The sequence below is a fragment of the Carcharodon carcharias genome, chromosome 9 (genome assembly GCF_017639515.1).
Source record: "Carcharodon carcharias isolate sCarCar2 chromosome 9, sCarCar2.pri, whole genome shotgun sequence".
In the NCBI taxonomy this organism is placed as follows: Eukaryota; Metazoa; Chordata; class Chondrichthyes; order Lamniformes; family Lamnidae; genus Carcharodon; species Carcharodon carcharias.
Window position 1 is genome coordinate 71,862,865 of NC_054475.1, and position 27,008 is coordinate 71,889,872.

General features: G+C 45.4%; 1 protein-coding gene across 2 annotated transcripts in view; it reads left to right on the plus strand.

Annotated features, from left to right (window-relative positions):
• Window positions 1-27,008, plus strand: part of LOC121282070 (nitric oxide synthase, brain-like) — a 399,809-nt gene that overhangs the window by 44,398 nt on the left and 328,403 nt on the right. Inside the window, exon 1 of one of the 2 annotated variants that reach the window (XM_041195485.1) lies at window positions 24,415-24,629. The exons of the other annotated variant lie outside the window; for it this stretch is intronic. Within the exon in view, the coding sequence (XP_041051419.1) occupies window positions 24,532-24,629 (98 nt within the window). The 5' untranslated portion in view covers window positions 24,415-24,531. Of the gene's footprint in view, window positions 1-24,414; window positions 24,630-27,008 lie in introns of those variants that run through there. 2 annotated transcript variants of the gene reach the window in all.

The following is a 27,008-nucleotide window of genomic DNA, read 5'->3' on the forward strand; positions in this document are numbered from 1 at the left end:
TTCACACGACAACAGCACGAACACTGAGCTCACACCACACACAGCACAAACACTGAGTTGAAACTACAGACAGCACGAACACTGATTTCACACTATAAACAGCACGGACAGAGTTCCCACTACACACAGCACGAACACTGAGTTCACACTACACACAGCATGAACACTGAGTTTTTACTACACATACCACTAAAGCTCAGTACACCCTAAACACAGCACTATCACTTATTTCAGAATGCACACAGCACTAACACTGAGTTCACACAACACACGGCATGAACACTGAGTTCAGACTGGACACAGCACTAACACTGTGTTCACACTACACATAGCCATAACACTGAGTTTAGATAACACACAGCAACAACACTGTGTTCACTCTACACACAGCATGAATACTGAGTTCAGGGATTGCAGAGCAAAATCAAAAAGGAGTTCACACTACACACAGCGGGAACACTGATTTCACACTACACACAGCACAAACACTGAGTTCACACTACACACAGCATGAGCACTGAGTTCACACAGCACACAGCATGAACACTGAGTTCACATTAAACAACGCACTAACACAGCGTTCGCACGATATACAGCGCTAACACTGTGTTCAGAATGCAGACAGGACTAACACTGAGTGCACACGACATGCAGCACGAACACTGAGTTCACATTACACACAGCACGAACATGGAGTTCACGCTACGCACAGCCCGAACACTGAGTTCACAGTATACACAGCACGAACACTGATTTCTCACTACACAGAGCACAAAAACTGAGTTCACACTAGGCACAATAAAAACATTGAGTTCACACTGCACACAACGTTAATACTGAGTTCAGGTTACAAACAGATCTCACACTGAGTTGTGACGACACACACCACTAATGCTGAGATCAGATTACAACAAGCAAGTAAACTGATTTCAGGCCAATCACAGCATGAACACTGAGTTCAGACCACAAATGGAACTAACACTGAATTCATACTAGAGATAGCACTAACATTGACTTCACACTACAAACCTCATTAATACTGAGTTCAGGGTGCACACTGAACTCAAACTGAGTTGGCACTATACACAGCAACAACACTGAGTTCACACTTCACACAACACGAACACTCAGTTGAGTTTACACAAAGCACTAACAATGAGTTCACGCAACACACAGCATGAACACTGAGTTTAGACTAAACACAGCACTAACACTGTGTTCACACTACACATGGCCATAACACTGAGTTTAGATAACACACAGCAACAACACTGTCTTCACACTACACACAGCATGAATACAGAGTTCAGGGTTTACAGAGCAAAAGCAAAAAGGAGTTCACACTACACACAGCACGAACACTGAATTCACGTTACGCACAGCACAAACACTGAGTACACACATAGTCATAACACTGAGTACAGATAACACACAGCAATAACACTGAGTTCACACTACACAAAGCATGAACACAGAGTTCAGGGTATATAGAGCAAAAACAAAATGAGTTCACACTACAAATAGAAATTACACTGAGTTCACACTACAGACAGCATGAAAACTGAGTTCGCAGTGCACACAGCACGAACACTGAGGTCATACCACACACAGAACAAATACTGAGTACACACTACACACAGCACAAACACTGAGTTCACACTACACAATGCACTAACACAGAGTTCACAAGACACACAGCACTATCACTGAGTTCAGAATGCAAACAGCACTGACACTGTGTTCACACTACACACAGAACGAACACTGTGTTCACACTACAGACAGCACGAACACTGAGTTCAACTACAGACAGCACGAACACTGAGTTCACACTGCACACAACACAAACACTGAGTTGACACTACACAACACACTAACATTGAGTTCGCATGACACACAGCACTATCACTGATTTCAAAATGCACACAGCACTAACAGTGCATTCACACAACACAAAGCTCTAACACTCTGTTCAGAAAGCACAGAGGACTAACATTGAGTTCACACTGCACGCAGCACGAATACTGAGTTCACACTACAGACAGCACGAATACTGAGTTCACACTACACACAGCACTATCATGATTTCAGAATGCACACAGCACTAACCCTGAGTTCACAGTGCACAAAGCACTAACGCTCTGTTATGACTGCACAGAGGACTAACATTGAGTTCGCACTACACGGAGCATGAACACTGATTTCGCACTACACACAGCACGAGCACTGAAAGCACGTTATATGCAGCACAATGACTGAGTTCACACCACACACAGCACGAACACTGAGTTCACACCATACACAGCACGGACACTGAGTTCAGATCAAGCAGCACGAATGCTGAGTTCACATTGCACACAGCACGAACACTGAGTTCACACTACACACAGCACTAACAATGAGTTCATGTGACACACAGCACTATCACTGAGTTCAGCATGCACACAGCACTAAAACTGAATTCAGGCTACAAACAGCACTCACACTGAGTTGAGAGTACGCACACCACTAACATCGAACTCACAGTACACACAGCACGAACACTGAGTTCACAGTATACACAGCATGAACTCTGATTTCACACTACACACAGCATGAACGTTGAGTTCACAGTACACACAGCACTAACACTGTGTTCAGGTTACAAAAAGCACTCACACTGTGTTGTGACTACACACACCACTAACGCTGATTTCATATTACACACAGCACGAACAGTGAGTTCACGCTACAAGCAGCACTAATACAGACTTCAGGCTACACATGACATTAAACTGAAATCTCATTACAGAAAGAAGAAAACTGAGTTCAGGCTACACACAGCACTATCACTGATTTCAGAATGCACACAGCACTAACACTGCGTTCACACGACATAAAGCTCAAACACCCTGTTCAGAATGCACAGAGGACTAACACTGAGTTCACAATGCACTCAGCAAGAACACTGAGTTCACACAACCGACAGCATGAATACTGAGTTCACATTACACACAGCACTATCATGATTTCAGAATGCACACAGCATTATCCCTGAGTTCACAGTGCACAAAGCACTAACACTCTGTTCTGACTGCACAGAGGACTAACATTGAGTTCACACTACACGGAGCACGAACACTGATTTTGCCCTACACACAGCACGAACACTGAATGCACATTATATGCAGCACAAAGACTGAGTTCACACCACACACAGCACAGACGCTGAGTTCACACTACACACAGCACGAACACTGAATGCACGTTATGTGCAGAACAAAGACTGAGTTCACACCACACATAGCACAGACACTGAGTTCACACCATACACAGCACGGACACTGAGTTCAGATCAGGCAGCACGAATGTTGAGTTCACACTGCACACAGCACGGACACTGAGTTCACACTACACACAGCACTAACAATGAGTTCATGTGACACACAGCACTATCACTGAGTTCAGAATGCACACAGCACTAAAACTGAACTCAGGCTACAAACAGCACTCACACTGAGTTGAGAGTACACACACCACTAACATCGAACTCACAGTACACACAGCACGAACACTGAGTTCACAGTATACACAGCACGAACTCCGATTTCACACTACACACAGCATGAACACTGAGTTCACAGTACACACAGCACTAACACTGTGTTCAGGTTAGAAAAAGCACTCACACTGTGTTGTGACTACACACACCACTAACGCTGATTTCATATTACACACAGCATGAAGAGTGAGTTCACGCTACAAGCAGCACTAACACAGACCTCAGGCTACACATGACATTAAACTGAGATCTCATTACAGAAAGAAGGAAACTGAGTTCAGGCTACACACAGCACTAACACTGAGTTCAGGCTACACACTGAGATCAGATTACACAAAGCAAGAAAACTACGTTGAAGCTACACACAGCACTAACTTTGTGTTCAGTCCACACACAGCACTAACAATGTGTTAATGCTACGGAACGCACGCACACTGTGTCAGGCTACACATAGTATGAATGTTGAGTTCAGGCTACACACAGCACAAACACTGAGTTCAGACTACACATAGCACCAACATTGATTTCACACTACAAATACCATTAAGACTGAGTTCAGGGTGCACACAGCATGAAAACTGAGTTGACAGTATACACAGCAACAACACTGAGTTCACACTTCACCCAGCAAGAACACTGACTTCAGGTTACTTACAGCACTAACAATGAGTTCAGACAACTCATAGCACGAACACTGAGTTCAGACTAGACACAGCACTAACACGGAGTTCACACTACACATAGTCATAACACTGAGTACAGATAACACACACCAACAACACTGAGTTCACACTACATAAAGCATGAACACAGAGTTCAGGGTATATAGGGCAAAAACAAAAATGAGTTCACACTGCACAGAGGACTAACACTGTGTTCACACTGCACACAGCACGAGCACTGAGTTCACACTGCACACAGCACGGTCACTGAGTTCATACCACTCACAGATCAAAAACTGAGTTCACACTACACACAGCACGAACACTGAGTTCAAACTGCACATAGCAAGAACACTGAGTTCACACTACACACGCGCTAACACAGAGTTCGCAAGACACACAGCACTATCACTGATTTCAGAATGCACACAGCACTAATACTGTGTTCACACAACACAAAGCTCTAACACTCTGTTCAGAAAGCACAGAGGACTAACACTGTGAGTTCGCACTGCACGCAGCATGAACACTGAGTTCACACAACCGACAGCATGAATACTGAGTTCACACTACACACGGCACTATCATGATTTCAGAATGCACACAGCATTAACCCTGAGTTCACAGTGCACAAAGCACTAACACTCTGTTCTGACTGCACAGAGGACTAACATTGAGTTCGCACTACACGGAGCACGAACACTGATTTTGCCCTACACACAGCACGAACACTGAATGCACGTTACATGCAGCACAAAGACTGAGTTCACACCACACACGGCACGGACACTGAGTTCACACTACACACAGCACGAACACTGAATGCACGTTATATGCAGCACAAAGACTGAGTTCACACCACACACAGCACGGACACTGAGTTCCCACCATACACAGCACGGACACTGAGTTCAGATCAAGCAGCACGAATGTTGAGTTCACACTGCACACAGCACGAACACTGAGTTCACACTACACACAGCACTAACAATGAGTTCATGTGACACACAGCACTATCACTGAGTTCAGCATGCACACAGCACTAAAACTGAATTCAGGCTACAAACAGCACTCACACTGAGTTGAGAGTGCGCGCACCACTAACATCGAACTCACAGTACACACAGCACGAACACTGAGTTCACAGTATACACAGCACGAACTCCGATTTCACATTACACACAGCATGAACACTGAGTTCACAGTACACACAGCACTAACACTGTGTTCAGGTTACAAAAAGCACTCACACTGTGTTGTGAATACACACACCACTAACGCTGATTTCATATTACACACAGCACGAAGAGTGAGTTCATGCCAGAAGCAGCACTAACACAGACTTCAGGCTACACATGACAGTAACCTGAGATCTCATTACAGAAAGAAGAAAACTGAGTTCAGGCTACACACAGCACTAACACTGAGTTCAGGCTACACACAGTACTAACACTGAGATCAGATTACACAAAGCAAGAAAACTACGTCGAAGCTACACACAGCACTAACTTTGAGTTCAGTCCACACACAGCACTAACAACGTGTTAATGCTACGGAACGCACGCACACTGTGTCAGGCTACACATAGTATGAATGTTGAGTTCAGGCTACACACAGCACAAACACTGAGTTCAGACTACACATAGCATCAACATTGATTTCACACTACAAACACCATTAAGACTGAGTTCAGGGTGCACACAGCATGAAAACTGAGTTGACAGTATTCACAGCAACAACACTGAGTTCACACTTCACCCAGCACTAACCTGACTTCAGGTTACTTACAGCACTAACAATGAGTTCAGACAACTCATAGCACGACCACTGAATTCAGACTAGACACAGCACTAACACGGTGTACACACTCCACATAGTCATAACACTGAGTACAGATAACACACGGCAACAACACTGAGTTCACATTACACACAGCACTATCATGATTTCAAAATGCACACAGCACTAACCCTGAGTTCACAGAGCACAAAGCACTAACACTCTGTTCAAACTGCGCAGAGGAATAACACTGATTTTGCACTACATGGAGCACGAACACTGATTTTGCACTACACACAGCATGAACACTGAGTTCACACTACACACAGCACGAACACTGAATGCACGTTATATGCAGCACAAAGACTGAGTTCACACCACACACAGCACGATCACTGAGTTCACACCATACACAGCACGGACACTGAGATATGATCAAGCAGCACAAACACTGAGTTCACACCACACACAGCACAAACACTGAGTTCACACCATGCACAGCACGGACACTGTGTGCAGGGTACACAGCGAACAAACATTAAGATCATACAACAGCCAGCATGAACACTGAGATGAAACTACACACGCAACTAACACTGAGTTCACACTACACACAGCACGAACACTGACTTCACAGTATATACAGCATGAACACTGAGTTCACAAAATACACAGCACGAACTCTGATTTCACACTACACACAGCACTAACACTGTGTTCAGGTTACAAAAAGCACTCACACTGTGTTGTGACTACACACACCACTAACGCTGATTTCATATTAAACACAGCACGAACAGTGAGTTCACGCTACAAGCAGTACTAACACAGACTTCAGGCTACACAAGGCACTAAAACTGAGATCAGATTACAGAAAGCAAGAAAACTGAGTTCAGACTACACACAGCACTAACACTGAGTTCAGGCTACACACAGAACTAACACTGAGATCAGATTACACAAAGCAAGAAAACTAATTCGAGGCTACACACAGCACTAACTTTGAGTTCAGTCCACACACAGCACTAACACTGTGTTCATGGTACAGAAGGCACTCACACTGTGTCAGGCTACACATAGTATGAACATTGAGTTCATACTGCACATAGCACTAACATTGAATTCACACTACAAACATCATTAAGACCGAGTTCAGGGTGCACAGCACTAAAACTGAGTTGACAATCTACACAGTAACAACGCTGAGTTCACACAACTCCCAACACGAACACTGAGTTCAGACTAGACATAGCACTAACACTGAGTTCACACAACACATAGTCATTACACTGAGTTCAGATAACACACAGCAACAACACTGTGTTCACACTACACACAGCATGAACACAGAGTTCAGTGTATAAAGAGCAAAATCAAAAATGTGTTCACACTACGCATACCACTTACTCTGAGATCACATTACAGACAGCACGAACACTGAGTTCATACTACACACAGCATGACCAATGAGCTCACACTGGACACAGCACGAGCACTGAGTTCATACCACACACAGAACAAATACTGAGTACACATTACACACAGCACGAACACTGAGTACAAACTGCACTCAACACGAACACTGAGTTCACACTACACAACATACCAACACTGAGTTCGCACGACACACGACACAATCACTGATTTCAGATTGCACACAGCACCAACACGGAGTTCACACGACACAAGGATCTAATACTCTGTTCAGAATGCACAGAGGAATAACACTGAGTTCACACTACACGGAGAACAAACACTGAGTTCACAATACAAAGAGCACGAACAGTGAGTTCACACTACACACAGTACGAACACTGATTTCACACTTCATGCAGCACAACACGGAGTTCATAACACACACAGCACGAATACTGAGTTCAAACTACACACAGCACGAACATCGAGTTCTCGTTGCACACAGCACGAACGCTTAGTTCACACTGTTCTCAGAACTAACACTGAGTTCAGACAACACACAGCAATAACTAATAACACTGAGTTAAGACTATACACAGCACTAACACTGAGTTCAGACTACACACAGCACTAACACTGATCTCAAGCGACGCACAGAGCTAACACTGTGTTCATTCTGTACTCAAAACTAACACAGAGTTCAGACTACAAACAGCACTAATACTGAGTTTAGACTACACACAGCACTAACAATAAGTTCAGACTACACACAGCACTAACGTTTTGGCTTCAGACTACACTCAGCACTAACACTGACTCCAGGCTACACACAGCAATAACCAATAACACTGAGTTAAAACTACATACAGCAATAACCAATAACACTGAGTTAAGACTACATACAGCACTAACACTGAGTTCAGACCACACACATCACTAACACCGATCTCAGGCTACACACAGAACTAACACCATGTTCAGCCTGTACTCAACACTGACACAGAGTTCAGAATACACACAGCACTAAGACTGAGTTCAGACTACACACAGCACCAACAATGAGTTCAGACTACACACAGCACTAACACATTGGGTTCAGACTACACTAAGCACTAACACTGAGTTCAGGCTACACACAGAACTAAGACTGTGTTCAGACTGTAATCAGATCTAACATGTTAGGTTCACACTACACACAGTACAAATACTGAGTTCAGACTACACAAAGCATTAACACTGAGTTCAGACTGTACTCAGCACTAACATGATTTCAGACTACACACAGCATGATTACTGATTTCAGACTACTCACATCACTAACACTGAGTTCAGAATGTACTCAGCACAAACACTTAGTTCAGACAAGACAGGGCACAAACAGTCACTTCAGGCTACACACAGAATTGAGATTGTATTCAGGTTGTACGCAGTACTGACACTAAGTTCAGGCTACACACAGCAATAACACTGATGTCAGACTACATACAGCACTAAAACTGAGTTTAGACTACTCACAGCACTAACACTTTGTGTTCAGACTACACATAGGACTAACACTGTGTTCAGCCTGTTCTCAGCACTAACATGAGTTCAGACTAAACACAGCACTAATTCTTTGGGTTCAGACTACACCCAGCACTAACACTGAGTTCAGGTTACACACAAAATTATGATTATGTTCTTGCTGTACTCAGAACTAACACTGAGTTCAGACTACACACAGCAATAACACTGAGTTCAGACTACACACAGCAATAACACTGAGTTCAGACTAAATGCAGCACTTACACTGAGATCATACTACACTCAGCACTAACACTGAGTTCAAACTACATTCAGCACTAACACTGTTGTTTCAGATTAGACACAGCTCTAGCACTGAGTTCAGCTACATGCAGCACGAACACTGTGGGTTCAGGCTACACACAGCACTAACACTGAGTTCAGACTATACAGAGATCTAACACTTTAGGTTCAGAATACACACAGCAGTAACACTGAGTTCAGGCTACACAAAGCACTAATACTGAGTTCAGACTACACAGAGCAACAACAATAAATTCAGACTACACATAGCACTAGCACTTTGGCTTCAGGATACACACAGCACTCACACATTTGTTTCAGCATAAATACAGCTGTAACACTGAGTTCAGTCTACACACAGAACTAACACTTTGTTCAGTCTGTACTCAACACTGACACACTGACACAGAGTTCAGAATACACACAGCACTAATACTGAGTTCAGACTACACCCAGCACTAACAATGAGTTCAGACTACACACAGCACTAACACTTTGGGTTCAGACTACACTCAGCACTAACACTGAGGTCAGGCTACACACAGAACTAAGACTGTGTTCAGACTGTAATCAGATCTAACATGTTAGGTTCACACTACACACAGTACAAATACTGAGTTCAGACTACACAAAGCACTAACACTGAGTTCAGATTGTACTCAGCACTAACATGAGTTCAGACTACACACAGCACTAACTCTTTAGGTTCAGAATACACGCAGCACTAACACTGAGTTGAGGCAACACAAAGCACTAATACTGACTTCAGACTTCACACAGCAACAACAATAAGTTCAGACTACACACAGCACTAGCACTTTGGCTTCAGGATACACACAGCACTCACACTTTTGTTTCAGCATAAACACAGCTCTAACACTGAGTTCAGTCTACACAAGAACTAACACTGTCTTCAGACTGTACTCAGCACTAACACTGAGTTCAGAATAGACACAGCACTAATACTTAATTCAGACTAACCACAGCACTAACACTGAGTTCAGAGAGCACACAGCTCTAACACTGAGTTCACACTACACACAGCACTTACACTGAGTCCAGCCTACATTCAGAAATAAGACTGTGTACAGACTGTACTCAGAACTAACACTGAGTTCAGACAACACAAATCAATAACCAATAACACGGAGTTAAGACTACAAACAGCACTAACACTGTATTCAGACTACACACATCACTAACACTGATCTCAGGCTACATACAGAACTAACACTGTGTTCAGTCTGTACTGAACACTGACACAGAGTTCAGAATACACACAGCACTAACACTGAGTTCAGACTGTACTCAGCACTAACATGAGTTCAGACTACACTCAGTGATAACAATGACTCCAGGCTACACACAGAACTAAGACTGTGTTCAGATTGTACTCAGAGCTAACATGTTAGGTTCACAATACACACAGTACAAATACTGAGTTCAGACTAAACACAGCTCTGACACTGTGTTCAGAGAGCACACAGCACTAACACTGAGTTCACACTACACACAGCAATTACACTGAGTTCAGCCTACACACAGAACTAAGACTGTGTTCAGACTGTGCTCAGAATTAACACTGAGTTTAGACAACATACAGCAATAACACTGAGTTCGGACTACATGCAGCACTAACACCAATCTCAGGCTACACACAGAAATAACATGGTGTTCAGAATGTATTCAGCACTCACAATAAGTTCAGACTAATCATGGCACTAATACTGAGTTCAGAATACACAGCACTAACAATGGATTCCGACTATGCACAGCACTAGCACTTTGGCTTCAGCCTACACACAGCACTAACACTTTTGTTTCAGAATACACACAGCTCTAACACTAAGTTCAGACTATACATAGAAGTAAAACTGTGTTCAGACTGTACACAGCACTAACACTGATTTCAGACTACATGCAGCACTAACAATGTGGGATCAGATGACAAAAACCACTAACACTGAGTTCAGACTGTACTCAGCACTAACATGAGTTCAGAATAGACAAAGCACTATTACTGATTTCAGAATACTCACATCACTAACACTGAGTTCAGATAACACACACATGAACATTGAGTTCGGATTATACACAGTACTCACACTGTGGGTTCAGACTACACATAGCACTAACACTGAGTTCAGACTGTATAGAGATCTAACACAGTGTTTCGACTGTACACAGAACTAACACTGTTTTCACATTACACATGGCCTTAAAGTTGTGGGTTCAGATTACACACAGCACTAACACTGAGTTCAGACTACAGACAGCACTAACACTTTGGGTTCAAAATACACATAGAACTAACACTGAGTTCAGACTATGCTGAGCACTAACATGATTTCAGACTACACACAGCACTAACACTTTGGGTTCAGAATACACACAGCACCAACACTGAGTTCAGGCTAAACACAGCACTCATACTGAGTTCAGACTACACACAGCAACGACAATAAGTTCAGACTACACACAACACTAGCACTTTGGTTTCAGGATACACACAGCATTCACACTTTTGTTTCAGCATAAACACAGCTCTAACACTGAGTTCAGTCTACACATAGAACTAACACTGTCTTCAGACTGTACTCAGAACTAACACTGAGTTCAGACTACACACAGCACTAATACTAATTTCAGACCAAACTCAGCATAACCACTGATTTCAGAGAGCACACAGCTCTAACACTGAGATCACACCACACCCAGCACTTACACTGAGTTCAGCCTACAGACAGCAATAAGACTGTCTACAGACTGTACTCAGAACTAACACTGAGTTCAGACAACACACAGCAATAACCAATAACACTGAGTTAAGACTATATACAGCATTAACACATAGTTCAGACTACAAACAGCACTAATACTGAGTTTAGACTACACACAGCACTAACAATGAGTTCAGACTACACACAGCACTAACACTTTGGGTTCAGACTACACTCAGCAATAACACTGATTCCAGGCTACAACAGAACTAAGACTGTGTTCAGACTGTACTCAGATCTAACATGTTAGGTTCACACTACACACAGTACAAATACCGAGTTCAGACTAAACACTGCACTGACACTGTGTTCAGAGAGCACACAGCACTAACACTGAGTTCACACTACACACAGCACTTACACTGAGTTCAGCCTACACACAGAACTAAGACTGTGTTCAGACTATACTCAGAATTAACACTGAGTTCAGACAACATATAGCAATAATACTGAGTTCAGACTACGTGCAGCACTAACACCGATCTCAGGCTACACACAGAAATAACATGGTGTTCAGAATGTATTCGGCACTCACAATAAGTTCAGAAAAATCATAGCACTAATACTGAGTTCATAATACATAGCACTAACAATGAGTTCCGACTATGCACAGCACTAGCACTTTGGCTTCAGGCTACACACAGCACTAACACTTTTTGTTTCAGAATACACAAAGCTCTAACACTAAGTTCAGACTATACATAGAAGTAAAACTGTGCTCAGACTGTACTCAGCACTAACACTGAGTTCAGACTGCACACAGCACTAACAATGTGGGATCAGACTACACAAACCACTAACACTGAGTTCAGACTGTACTCAGCACTAACATGAGTTCAGACTACACACAGCACTAACACTTTGGGTTCAGACTACACTCAGCACTAACACTGATTCCAGGCTACACACAGAACTAAGACTGTGTTCAGACTATATTCAGAATTAACACTGAGTTCAGACAACATATAGCAATAATACTGAGTTCAGACTACGTGCAGCACTAACACCGATCTCAGGCTACACACAGAAATAACACTGTGTTCAGAATGTATTCGGCACTAACAATAAGTTCAGAATAATCACAGCACTAATACTGAGTTTAGAATACACAGCACTAACAATGAGTTCAGACTATGCAGCACTAGCACTTTGGCTTCAGGCTACACACAGCACTAACAGTTTTTGTTTCAGAATACACACAGCTCTAATACTAAGTTCAGACTATACATAGAAGTAAAACTGTGTTCAGACTGCACTCAGCAGTAACACTGAGTTCAGACTACACACAGCACTAACACTGATCTCAGGCTACACACAGAGCTAACACTGTGTTCATTCTGTACTCAACACTAACACAGAGTTCAGACTACAAACAGCACTAATACTGAGTTCAGACTACACACAGCACTAACACTTTGGGATCAGACTACACTCAGCAATAACACTGACTCCAGGCTATGCACAGAACTAAGACTATGTTCAGACTGTACTCAGATCTAACATGTTAGGTTCACACTACACACAGTACAAATACTGAGTTCAGACTAAACACAGCACTGACACTGTGTTCAGAGAGCACACAGCACTAACACTGTGTTCAGACTACACACAGCACTTACACTGATTTCAGCCTACACACAGAACTAAGACTGTGTTCAGACTGTACTCAGAATTAACACTGAGTTCAGACAACATACCGCAATAACACTGAGTTCAGACTACATGCTGCACTAACACCGATCTCAGGCTACACACAGAAATAACACTGTGTTCAGAATACACAGCACTAACAATGAATTCAGGCTATGCCCAGCACTAACACTTTTGTTTCAGAATACACAAAGCTCTAACACTAAGTTCAGACTATACATAGAAGTAAAACTGTGTTCAGACTGCACTCAACACTAACACTGAGTTCAGACTATACACTGCACTAACAATGTGGATTCAGACTACACAAACCACTAACACTGAGTTCTGACTGTACTCAGCACTAACATGAGTTCAGACTACACACAGAACTATTACTGGTTTCAGAATACTCACATCACTAACACTGAGTTCAGATAACACACAGCATGAACATTGAGTTCGGATTATACGCAGTACTCACACTGTGGGTTCATACTACACATAGCACTAACATTGAGTTCAGGCTGCACACACCACTAACACTGTTTTCAATCTGCACGCAGCACTAATCCTGTATTCAGATATCACACAGCTCTAACACTGAACTCTGACTGCACACAGCATTAATACTGAGTTCAGGTTACACACTGAATTAAGACTGTGTTCACCTTGTAAGTAGAACTGTCACTGAGTTCGGGCTGCACATAGCACTAACACTGATTTCAGACTACATATAGCACTAACACTGAGTTCTGACTGCTCACGGCACTAACACTTTGCGTTCAGACTACACATAGAACTAAAACTGAGTTCAGACTATTCACAGCACTAAATCTTTGGGTTCAGACTACACCCAGCACTAACACTGAGTTCAGGTTACACACAGAATTATGACTATGTTCACACTGTACTCAGAACTAACACTGAGTTCTGACTACACAAAGCAATAACACTGAGTTCGTACTAAGTACAGCACTAACACTGAGTTCAGACTACACACAGCACTAACACGTTAGGTTCACACTACACATGGCACTAACACTTAGTTCAGGCTACACACAGCAGTAACACTGTCGGTTCAGATTTGACACAGCAATAAAACTGAGTTCAGAATGCCCACAGCATGATCATTGAGTTCGGATTATACACAGCACTAAAACGGGTTCAGACTACACATAGCGCTAAAACGGAGTTCAGAGTAAACACAGAATTAAAACTGTGTTGAGACTGTACACAGCTCTAACATTGAGCTCAGGACACACTCAGTACCATTACTAAGTTCAACCTACACTCAGCACCAACACTGTTGTTTCAGATTAGACACAGCTCTAACACTGAGTTCAGACTACATGCAGCACGAACACTGTGGGTTCAGACTACACACAGCACTAACACTGAGTTCAGACTACACAGAGATCTAACACTGTACACAGAACTAACACTGTTTTCACACTACACATGTCCTTAAAATTGTGGGTTCAGATTACACACAGCATTAACACTGAGTTCAGACTATACTCAGCACTAACACGAGTTCAGACGACACACAGCACTAACACTTTGGGTTCAGAATACACTCGACACTAACACTGAGTTCAGGCTACACACAGATCTAAGAATGTGTTCAGACTACACACAGCAATAACACTGCATTCAGACTACACACAGCAATAACACTGCATTCAGACTACACACAGCACAAGCACTTTGGCTTCAGGCTACACACAGCTCTAACATTATGTTCAGGCTACACGTTGCACTAACACTGTGTTCAAACTGTACTCCGCCCAACATTGTGTTCAGACTACATACAGCACTAACACTGATCTCAGGACACACATAGCACTAACACATTGGGTTCAGACTACACATAGAACTAACACTTTGGGTTCAGACTACACACAGCACTAACACTGAGTTCAGCCTACTCACAGAACTAAGACTGTGTTCAGACTACACACAGCAACTAATACTGAGTTGAGACTACACACTGCGTTAACACTGAGTTTAGACTACACACAGCACTGTAAATGAGTTCAGGCTACACAAAGAATTAAGACTGTGTTCAGACTGTATTCAGGACTAATAAACTGTATTCAGACTGTACTCAGAACTAACACTGAGTTCAGACTACACACAGCACTAACACTGATCTCAGGCTACACACAGATCTAACACTATGTACAGATTTTACTCAGGCTACACATAGAACTAACACTGTGTTCAGACTGTACTCAGAACTAACACTGAGATCAGACAATGCACAGCAATAACACTGAGTTCAGAGGGCAGACAGCACTAACACTGAGTTCAGACTACACACAGCACTAACACCGATCTCAGGCTACACACAGATCTAACACTGTGTTCAGATTTTACTCAGCACTAACACTGAGTTCAGACTACACACAGCACTAATACTGTGTCCAGACTACACACAGCACTAACAATGAGTTCAGACTACACACAGCAACTAATACTGAGTTGAGACTACACACTGTGTTAACACTGAGTTCAGACTACACACAGCAATATAAATGAGTTCAGGCTACACACAAAACTAAGACTGTGTTCAGACTGTACTCAGAACTAACACTGAGTTCAGACAATGCACAGCAATAACACTGAGTTCAGAGGGCAGACAGCACTAACACTGAGTTCAGACTACACACAGCACTAACACCAGTCTCAGGCTACACACAGGTCTAACACTGTGTTCAGATTTTACTCAGCACTAACACTGAGTTCAGACTACACACAACACTAATACTGAGTTCAGACTACACACAGCACTAACAATGAGTTCAGACTACACACAGCACTAGCACTTTGCCTTCAGGCTACACACAGCACTAACACTTTTGTTTCAGAATAAACAAAGCTCTAACACTGAGTTCAGACTACGCACAACACTAATACTGAGTTCAGACTACACACAGCACTAACACTGAGTTCAGAGAGCACACAGCACTAACACTGAGTTCAGACTATACATGGAACCAACACTGAGTTCAGGCTACATACAGAACTATGACTGTGTTCAGGCTGTACTCAGAACTAACACTGAATTCAGACTATACACAGCACAAATACTGAGTTCAGACTACAGACAGCACTAACTCTGAGTTCAGAGAGCACATAGTACTAACACTAAGTTCACACTTACACTGAGTTCAGCCTACACACAGAAGTAAGACTGTGTTCAGACTATACTCAGATCTAACATGTTAGGTTCACACTGCACACAGCACCAATACTGAGTTCAGACTACATGCAGCACAAACTCTGAGTTCAGACTACACACAGCACTAACACTGATTTCAGACTGCACAAAGCACTTACACTGAGTTCAGCCTACACACATAACTAAGACTGTGTTCAGACTGTACTCAGTTCTAACACATTAGGTTCACACTACACATGGCACTAACACTGAGTTCAGGCTACACACAGAACTAACATTGTGATCAGACTGTACTCAGCACTAACTAAGTGCAGACTACAAACAGAACTAATACTGCATTCATACCACACACAGCACTAACACTGAGTTCAACCTGCACACAGCACTAATTGTGAGTTTTCAGATTACACGCAGCATTAACACTGAGGGTTCAGATTACACACAGCACTATGACTGAGGTTTCAGATTACACACAGCACTGGCACTGAGTTCTGACAACACACAGCAGTAACACTGAGGGCTCAGATTACACACGGCACTCACACTGTGTTCAGACTACACAGAGAACTAAAACTGTGAGTTCAGACTTTTTCTGACAGCCACAATTTACCATGTCAAGTTGGGAACTCCATATCCCACCAGTCTTCAGTCTTCCTGTTCATGCACAGACTGGGATTGTGCTGTACTCATACAGTTCGGCCTCTTCACATTGCTCGCTTCAAGAGTGGGCCCAGTCCGCATACACAGAAGTAAATGGCCTTGACACCCCATGTCAGGTGTCGGGTGTGGATGCCATGGAATAGTGGCCTTTCTCCTGCTGGCCATAATGGTGGGGTTTTAATGTCAAATTGTCTGCTTCCTGCATCATTAAAGATTCAGCTGCAGGAAACACATTGACTCATGTGTGTCCAGCCTCTCATTCACCTGTCCACCGTGGCCTCAATGGCCATTGCTCCAGATGCCATATTTAAACTGCAGCTTTCTCAATGCCTTCATCCCAGGACTGCTCCAGGCAAGAGATGTCCCCCAACGCCATCAGTGATGCTTCACTCTCAAGTGTTCTTGTGGAAGCTCCAAGTTCACCTCATTTTCTGGGTCATGTCATGTTCATTCTTGTCTGTGTATGATTGAGGCTGAGGTGTTCTCCCAAATCATCTGAATTCTTGAAAAGTTGTGGTGTCATGTTGAAGGAGGGTTGTCAAAATGCCTGAAGGGGAATAGTTCCTGAAATTCCATGTACTCTCTGTCATCTGGCAAGGTTTACAATCTAGGAGCCCATAACGAGAGCTCATGCACACTCCTACCTGACTTGCACGTTGCCAACTTTCCAAGTGTACATCAACTAAACTAAATAAGTGTGAGCATCTTCCCACCTCAACGTGCCAGAGACCTACCCACCACAGCCACAATATTGCCCTGGTGCTCGAAGCTACAACATCCAGCATTTCCCACCTTGTCATTGCCTGCATTGCGTCCACAAGGCTCTCGTCACAATGTTGTGATGCAGCGCTGGGCCATATATTCTGCTTAGCGCCCCCTCACATAAACACCCAATGAGCTTAGCGATGATAAATCTAAATGATGATGTGTTGTGGTCAATGGAGTCTTTGAGCATGCCCTTGATGCATATCTGCTAGATTGGTGGGGAGACAATGATGAGGGCATCAATGGGCTAGGAACAAGGATGTAAGGAAGCCAGGGCTAGTCATTGGGAGACTGTTTGTATTCAAGGGGAGGCATTTTGATATCTGGCAGGCTAGCTCGTGAACATGTCCACCCTGAGGTGCTCCACCTCCATTGAAAGGCCCAGTTAAATGCAGGCCTGCATCCCAACTCAGACAGCCAGTTGTCAATGTGATGGAGATGAAGGTGGCACAGAGGATCTCAAAATGGAGTAGCATTTGTGGAACGTCCTTGGCTGCCTTGTCACAAGTGTCACATTTCAGTCTCACCATCGAGGTTACACAGGTTGCATTGTTCTGTTGCTGAAGATGGATCTCTTTGGGGAGCTTTGTCAGGCTGAAGGCAGACTGCTACAAGCCCATTGCATGTTGTAGGACAGCTCCTTCATTTTATAGGCTGTCATCATAACTGGAGAAACACTTGAAGAGGCAGCACCTGTGTGATGCTGGGACTTCCTCCTCCAGTTAACACCTGATCTCAGCAAGGACTCGCTCCGAGGCTTCACTATCGTTCAAATGTGAGCCTGATGTGTAACTGCTCACTCTCAGATTGATGTGGATGATTGAAATGAGAGGGTTGGCAACACCATTGGTCCCTGATGGAGGGCACTTGTCCAAGAGGAAATTTTGTCCTCCTCGAGGAATCTGGTGGATATGAGAGACTAATGTGCCTTGTCTGGCCCATACTATAGCCTCTTTCCCTGCAGCCTCATTTTCCTTGACCTTATCGCCCCAACTCTTTTGATGTCCTCCTCATCAGAAGAGATGTGCAGCTCCTCCATGTCAGTGTCTGGCAAGGTGTCCCCATTTTGCAGCACCAGGTTGTGCAATGAGCTGCCCACCATGGTGATCGGTGAGGCCCTCTGGGGAGTGTAGTGGGGTGCTCTGTCAGATCTGTCCAGGCATCTTGAAGATGCCAATGCTATGGTCTACCAGTGTTCGTGCAGGGAATGAGCATCGTTGTGCTTTCTCTCAGCTGGATTGCATGGCCGCCACATGGGCATCATCAGCCACATTCTTTGCGGGTCCCCTTTGTCACCGATCAGCCAGCCCTGGTTCCTATGTGGTCCCTCAAAGATATCAGGGATCCACAATCTACCCAAGATGTATGGGTTGTGGCTGCTTCCTGGGTATCTCACATGAACCTGCAGCATTTGTTTCTTGTGGTCACAGAGCAGCTGGACATTGAGCGAGTGGAAACCTTTCCTGTTAAAGTTTTGGAGTCCTGTTGCCAGGGAGCTTTTCTAGCCATGAGTGCAGTCAATGACACACTGTACCTGTGGGAATCCGGAAATCACAGCAAAGCCCAGTCCTCGGGCTCACTTGATCTCTAGCGAAGTGCACGTAATTGTGGGCCTTAGCAAAGAGGATGTCCGACTCCTCCTGGATGCACTTGTACGTGCAAGCTTGAGAAATGTCACAGAGGTCCACAGTGGAGCTCTGGAAAGAGTCACTTGCATAGAAGATAAGAGTGGTGATGACTTTCAGAGCCACTGCAATGGATGTCCTCCCAATACCCATAGTGTCAACTCCTGGAGAATGCGGCAGTGGGAGACACCAGATCCCTGGGCATACAGAGGCATCAGTGATACAGTCTCTCTCACTGCAGAAAAGACATTTGTGCTCTGTACACCCTCGGTCTTGAGAGCTACCTGCGCACAACATCCATGCGAGCCTCATTTTCTGTGTCCAGAGGGGGCTCTGCTGCCCCTCGCTGATCAGGGTGAAGCTCCTGCCTTTGGAGAGCCTGGTGCTGAGTCACAATTTTCTCCAGCCTCTCTCCTGTCTGTATGAGATTATACAGACAGCAATAAATGCAACCCCAAACTTCCTGAAGGTTTCCTCTTTGCAGGATCACTAGGAAGATGACACAGGTGAGCATCAGTCTCCAAAAGCCCTATTTCTGTCCATCACCACCAAGTGACTGTGGGTTCAAGGGCTTGGTACCAGTGTCGGCATCTATTGCTCACTGAAATCCTGGACAACACAATGTCCATTTCAAGGGTCACACTATACTTCGCCCCACCCCCAGGCACCCTGACCAGGCTCTTAGATGTGCTACTTATAACAGTACACTCTTAAGAATACAGTGAGAGAGTGAGAGTATTTTGGGCTGGGGGGGGTGTGCTGAGGGTTTCCATCTGTGAACCTACCAGCACCAAGATTCAGAGCTCCTGCTTTTAACAGGCATCTGTAGCTTGTCCAGTCACCCACTTGCTCTTGACTTTGTTCTCGCTCTGGGGAATTTTCACACCTGGAACAAGGGCTTATCACAAGGGGATCGATTAGCAGCAGGATTCGGGATTAGTCTTGCATGAATGAGCATTGCTTAACTCTCCTGATTCACTGCATTGTCATTGAAGGGCTCCTCACATTTCCCAGCTGCACATCTCTCCTCATTTGGTAATACACAGTTCAGTTTGAGAGCCTTTAATTGCACCCCACCCTCACACAGGCCTTCCCCAGACCTCAGAGCTCTGCCCAACAGAGCTATTTTTCAGTTTTATTCTCTACTGCACCATCGCTTCAGTTTTCATGATGGTGGTATTTTGAAGTTTTACTACCAGACCATCTTGGATCCTCCCCGTGTGAATGTGGAAACTCGTCCCATTGTCTTGGAGGAGCATGATGTTCAGATTTCCCTCTGGGAATAACTCTGGTTCCTCCCCCTGTAACCCTTAATCCCAAGGTGATGGTGGTGGATATCCCTGTGTGACCCCCTGAATCATCTGAGGTGGTTGTGCCTATGTCCCATGTGGACCTCACCCCTTCCCACCTTGAGGCCTATTGCAATGTAACATATAGAGACCCCCTCCCATGAGAACTTCGAGTGCCCCTACACGACCTGTTCCGTATCTCTAGGCTGCAGGCACCTCTGCTGATTATGAGTGTGGCATCTGCAGCCCAGTGTTATGCCAGAGACCATCCACACTGATGGGCGTGATGTTATGATCATGCCCTGTGCACCACATACTGGGCAGGACTGAGAGTGGACTGACATGCCCCTCCCCTCCATGGACTAGGACAAGGATAGCCTTTGCAAGCTCAACAATGTAAGTTGAAGCCCTACTTCACTATGTGAACCTCCCATTCTGGGCCCAAATCACTTATGTCCTTCTGTAAGAGATCCTCTCCTCATTGGCCCAGAGGACACTCCCCCCCCACTGCCCCCCACCGACCTCAAGTCTGCCCCTAGTCATGTGTTGAGTACAACCTTTCCCGGTCTCCCAAGCACCCCCAAGTCGAGCCCTTGACCTGCAGCACATTCTAACCCACCCCCTGCCTTACAGCTGCTGCGCTACACAGAGCTTTGCCTCAGAAAGTGCCGGAAAGTGATGTGGTGCTGCCTGTGAAGCCTGCCGCAGAGTCCGAGGTGTCTCAAGTGTTGCATGATGCAAGGCAGGCGAACAAACCTCAAAGTCAGGGGCGAAGTGTAAGTCACCAGATACACGTCACTTATATGCAGTAATGAAAAATGTCAGTCAAATTAGATGCCGGTGTGGCCTATTGATCCAGGGTTGGGAGGGTGGGCGGGGGGGGGGGGGGGGGGGGGGGGGGGGGGGGGGGGGGGGGTGAGGAGGGGGGGGGGGGGGGGGGGGGGGGGGGGTGGTGGGGGGGGGGGGGGAGGCTGCGCGGGTGGTGGTGGGGGGGGAGGGGAGTGCAGTGATTCTGGCAAGCTCCCTTTATAATAAATATTCATGTTATTCAAATGTATTTGAATGGTGTTCCTGACATGGTGGGGTGGCCATGGAGGTCTGGAGTGGACGATCTTTTTACACCGATGGGAAGCAGATTTTTTTCACTCCAGTGATATTTTCCACTCCCGCACCACCCCCCCGCCCCCCCCCCACCCCCACCCCCCCCCCCCCCCCCCCCCCCCGCCCCCCCCCCCCAACCCGCCATGATTCCTGCTGTGGGAGGGATCAGAGAATCCCAGCATTTTGAGTTTTTCCAGTATTTTCTGTTTTTGTCCCTCAGTACAGTGTATGTCATGGCCATTGAGTGGAACGAGGGACCCTGTTTACAATGAGTCTCCACAGGTGTGTGGTTAGACTCTGTCCAGTGTATCCCCCAGCGCTTGACAATAAATGTTCCTGTGCACAGTGTGTGTGTGTGTGTGTCTCACAATGAGGATTAACACACACATGTCTATCTATGTGCAGTGTGCGTCTCTCCAGTCGTGCAGTCAGATCTGTAACAAATGTTGCTGTTTAAAGTGTGCGTCTCAGCTATTGAAAGGATACAACATGCCTGTGTAGAATATGTGCCTTTCCCAATGAGGATTGCAACACTGCAACAACTGTTCCTGTCCCTCCCTGCGCGTTGTCACAGAATCACAGTGCAGAAGAGGCCCTTTGGCCCATCGAGTCTGCACCGACACATGAGAAACACCTGACCTAATCCCATTTACCAGCACTTGGTTCATAGCCTTGAATGTTCTGACGTGCCAAGTGCTCATCCAGGTATTTTTTAAAGGGTGTGAGGCAACCCACCTCTCTCCAGTGCTTGTGTACAGTGTGTCTCCCTTGCTGTATGGTCATACTTCATTACAAATGTTCCTGTTTACAATGTGTGTGTCTCCCAATATGTTGTTGAAAAACGTCACAAACATGTTGTACACAGTATGTGTTTCCTGTAATCAGAATCTACAATGTCCCCGTGTGTTTGTGTTTCAGCCAGAGGTGTCCTTACATACGGTATATGTCTCTCCCAGAGTACGTTCAGACCCTGTAAAAACTGTTCCTGTGTACAGTGTGTATCTCTCATGGTGTGGAATCTTGCTCTGTATCATGTGTCCCTGTGCACACTGTCTGTCTCTCCCATGGTAGCATTGGATCTGGTAGCAGGTGGGCTGAAGGGCCTATTTCTTTGCTGTATAACTCTATGGCTCTATGACTCGATGAAGTGCTGTGTGTACAGTCTCTCTCTCTCTCTCTATCTCTGTCTGGACCAATCTTTGTAACAAGTGCCCCTGCTTAGAATTTTTGTCTCTCCCAGTGTTGAGTTGGACTCTACAACACATGTTCCTGTATAAATGATGTGTCTCTTTAGGAGTAGTGTCCGGATTCTGGAACCAGTCTCTATGTGTACATTCTATGGCTCTGTTAACCCTCTCCAATCCAATAGTTTTTACAAGATTTAACCAAGTTCGAAATTAAATTCTCTGAACTAAGAATATTGCTGTGGCTGGAGTATTCTCGAGATGTGGACAGATTGGATAGGCTGGGGTTGTTTTCTTTGGAACAGAGGAGGCTGATGGGAGATTGCATAGAAGTTTATAAAATTATTGTGGGGCTGGGACAGAGGGAATAGGAAGACCCTATTGCACTTGACTGAGGGCTTCATAATGATGGATAGGTTTAGAATGAGGAGGTTTAGAGTGAATTAGAGGGGAAATCTTTTTACCCAGAGGGTAAAGGTGGATGGTCTGGAACTCATTGCCTGAAAGGGTAGTCTAGGCAGAATCCTGCTAACTCAAAAATGAGCTGTAACCCAAAAGGCGAGAATGGACCAAGAGCAGGAAAGTGGGGTTAGGCTGAATGCCTACTTGTCAGTTAATGCAGAATTGATGGGCCAAATGGCCTCTACCATGCTGTAAATTTCTGTGATGCGAAGGATTCTCTCACCCTCTACCTGTCTCTGTCTCTTTCTCCAACTATACAGGTTGTAACTCACTGTAATCCTATCTTTCTCTCTCTCTCTCTCTCACTTTACACCTGCATATTTCACTGTTCTGAATGAAAAACAAAGCCACTACTGAGAAATTGAAGTTCATCTTAGGCAATAACTTCCTGTTGCCGCTTGAGTAATTGGAATGGGCAGTTAGTGTCTCAACCCAGCTTCAGGATTGATTAAGAGGTGGTTGATTGTGAAATCGCTCCCATTACTGGAATAAACCTCAGAAACTGAGTCTCGCCCACTCAGTGATGTAGAACAAACCTGCCTTTATGAGCTCTGAGATCAACCTGTGCAACTGCTCACAGCTTGGAGAAGCTGACAGGTCAGTCCACTTTGGATTCTGGTCTGTCTCAAAGGCAAGCATTGAGAAATGATGGAGAACATGGAGCAGAAAAAAGGCAAGGAACCAGATCCAGAGTCAGAGGAAGGGACCTCGGTTGCTCAGAACAGCAAGAACACTGAGCACAGGTGAGAATTTCATCAGAAGCTGTGCCTCTATGAGTAGCATCACTCCAGAGACACCAGGACAGCACTGAGGGAGTGCTGCACTGTCAGAGGATCAGTACTGAGGGAGTGCTGCACTGTCAGAGTGTTAGTACTGAGGGAGTGCAGAACTGTTGGATGAGGAGTACTGAGGGAGTGCTGCACTGTCAGAGAGTTAGCACTGAGAGAGAGCTGCACTGTCAGATGATCAGTACTGAAGGTGTGCTGCACTGTCAGAGGGTCAGTACTGAGGGAGTGCTGCACTATCAGAGGGTTAGCACTGAGAGAGAGCTGCACTGTCAGAGGATCAGTACTGAGGATGTGCTGCACTGTCAGAGGGTCAGTACTGAGGGAGTGCTGAACTGTTGGACGGGGAGTACTGAGGGAGTGCTGCACTGTCGAAGGGCCAGAACTGAGGGAGTGCTGCAATGTTGGAGGGACCGAACTGAAGGAGTGCTGCACTGTCAGTAATGAGGAAGTGCTGCACTTTCAGAGAGTTGGTACTGAAGGAGTGATGCACTGTTGGAGGGTAAGTACTTAGGGAGTGCTGCACTGTCAGACGGTCTGTGCTGAGGGAGTGCTGCACAGTAGGAGGGTCAGTACTGAAAGAGTGCAACAGTATCAGAAGGTCAGTACTGAGGGAGTGCTGCACTATCAGAGGATTAGTACTGAGGTAGTGCTGGACTTTTGAAGGGTCTTTACTGAGGGAGTGCTGCACTGTTGGTGAGTCAGTACTTAGAGAGTGCTGCACTGTCTGAGTTTCAGTACTGAGGGAGTGCTGCACTGTTGGAAGGTAAGTACTGAGGGGGTGCTGCACTGTAGGAGGGTCAGTACTGAGGGAGTGCAACAGTATCAGAAGGTCAGTACTGAGGGAGTCCTGCACTGTCAGAGGGCCAATACGGAGGGAATGTTGCACTGTCAGAGGGTCAGTACTGTGAGAATGCTGCACTGTCAGAGCGTCAGTATAGAGGGAGAGCTGCACAGTCAGATGGTCATTACAGATGGGTCACTGCACTGTCAGAATGTCAGTACTGAGGGAGTGCTGCACTGTTGGAGGGTTGGCACTAAGGGAGTGCTGCACTGTTGGAGGGTCAGTACTGAAGGAGTGCTGCACTGTCATAGAGTCAGGACTGAGCATGTGCTGCACTGTCAGAGGGTCAGTACTGAGGGAGTGCTGCACTGTCAGAGGGCCAGTACTGAGGGAGTGCTGCACTGTCAGAGGGTCAGTACTGAGGGAGTGCAACAGTATCAGAGGGTCAGTATTAAGGGATTACTGGAAGGTCATAGTTTCAGTACTGAGGGAATACTGCACTGTCAGAGGGTTAGCACTGAGAGAGAGCTGCACTGTCAGAGGATCAGTACTGAGGCACTGCTGCACTGTCAGAGGGTCAGTACGGATGGAACACTGCACTGTCAGAGGGTCAGTACTGAAGGAGTGCTGCACTGTTAGAGCTTTAGTACTGAGGGAGTGCTGCACTGTCAGAGGGTCAGTACTGAGGGAGTGCTGTTCTATCGAAGAGTCATCACTGAGGGAGTGCTGCACTGTCTGAGGGTCTGCGCTGAGTGAGTGCTGCACTGTCAGAGGGTCAGCATGGATGGAACACTGCACTGTCAGAGGGTCAGTACTGAAGGAGTGCTGCACTGTCGGAGGATCAGTACTGAGGGAGTGCTGCACTGTCTGAGGGTCTGTGCTGAGTGAGTGCTGCACTGTCGGAGGATTATCACTGAGAGAGTACTGCACTGTCAGATGAACAGTACTGAGAGAGTGCTGCACTGTCAGAGGGTCAGTAATGAGGGAGTACAACTGTAGCAGAAGATCAGTGCTGAAGGAGTGCTGCACAGTCGGAGGATCAGTACTTAAGTGCTACACTACAACAGATTCAGTACTGAAGGAGGACTGCACTGTCAGAGGGTCAACAACGAGGGAGCGCCGCATTGTCGGAGGATCAGTACTGAGGGAGTGCTGCACTGTTGGAGCACCGAACTGAAGGAGTGCTGCAATGTCAGATGGTCAATACTGAGCATGTGCTCCACTGTCGGACGGGCAGAACTGACGGAGTGCAGCACTGTCGGAGAATCAGTACTGAGGGGTGCTGCACTGTCACAGGGTCAGTACTGGAGGAGTGCAGCACTGTTGGTGGGTCAGTACAGTGGGTGCTGCACTGCTGGAGGGTCAGTACTGAGGGAGTGCTCCACTGTCAAAGGGTCAGTATAGAGGGGTCACTGCACTGTAGGAGTGTTGGTACACAGGGGTGCTGCATTGTTGGAGGGTACTGAGGGAGTGCGACACTAAGATATTTGGATTTAACTCTTTTTCTACTTTCCAATAAGAGACTTGCATTTATATGACACCTTGCATAACAA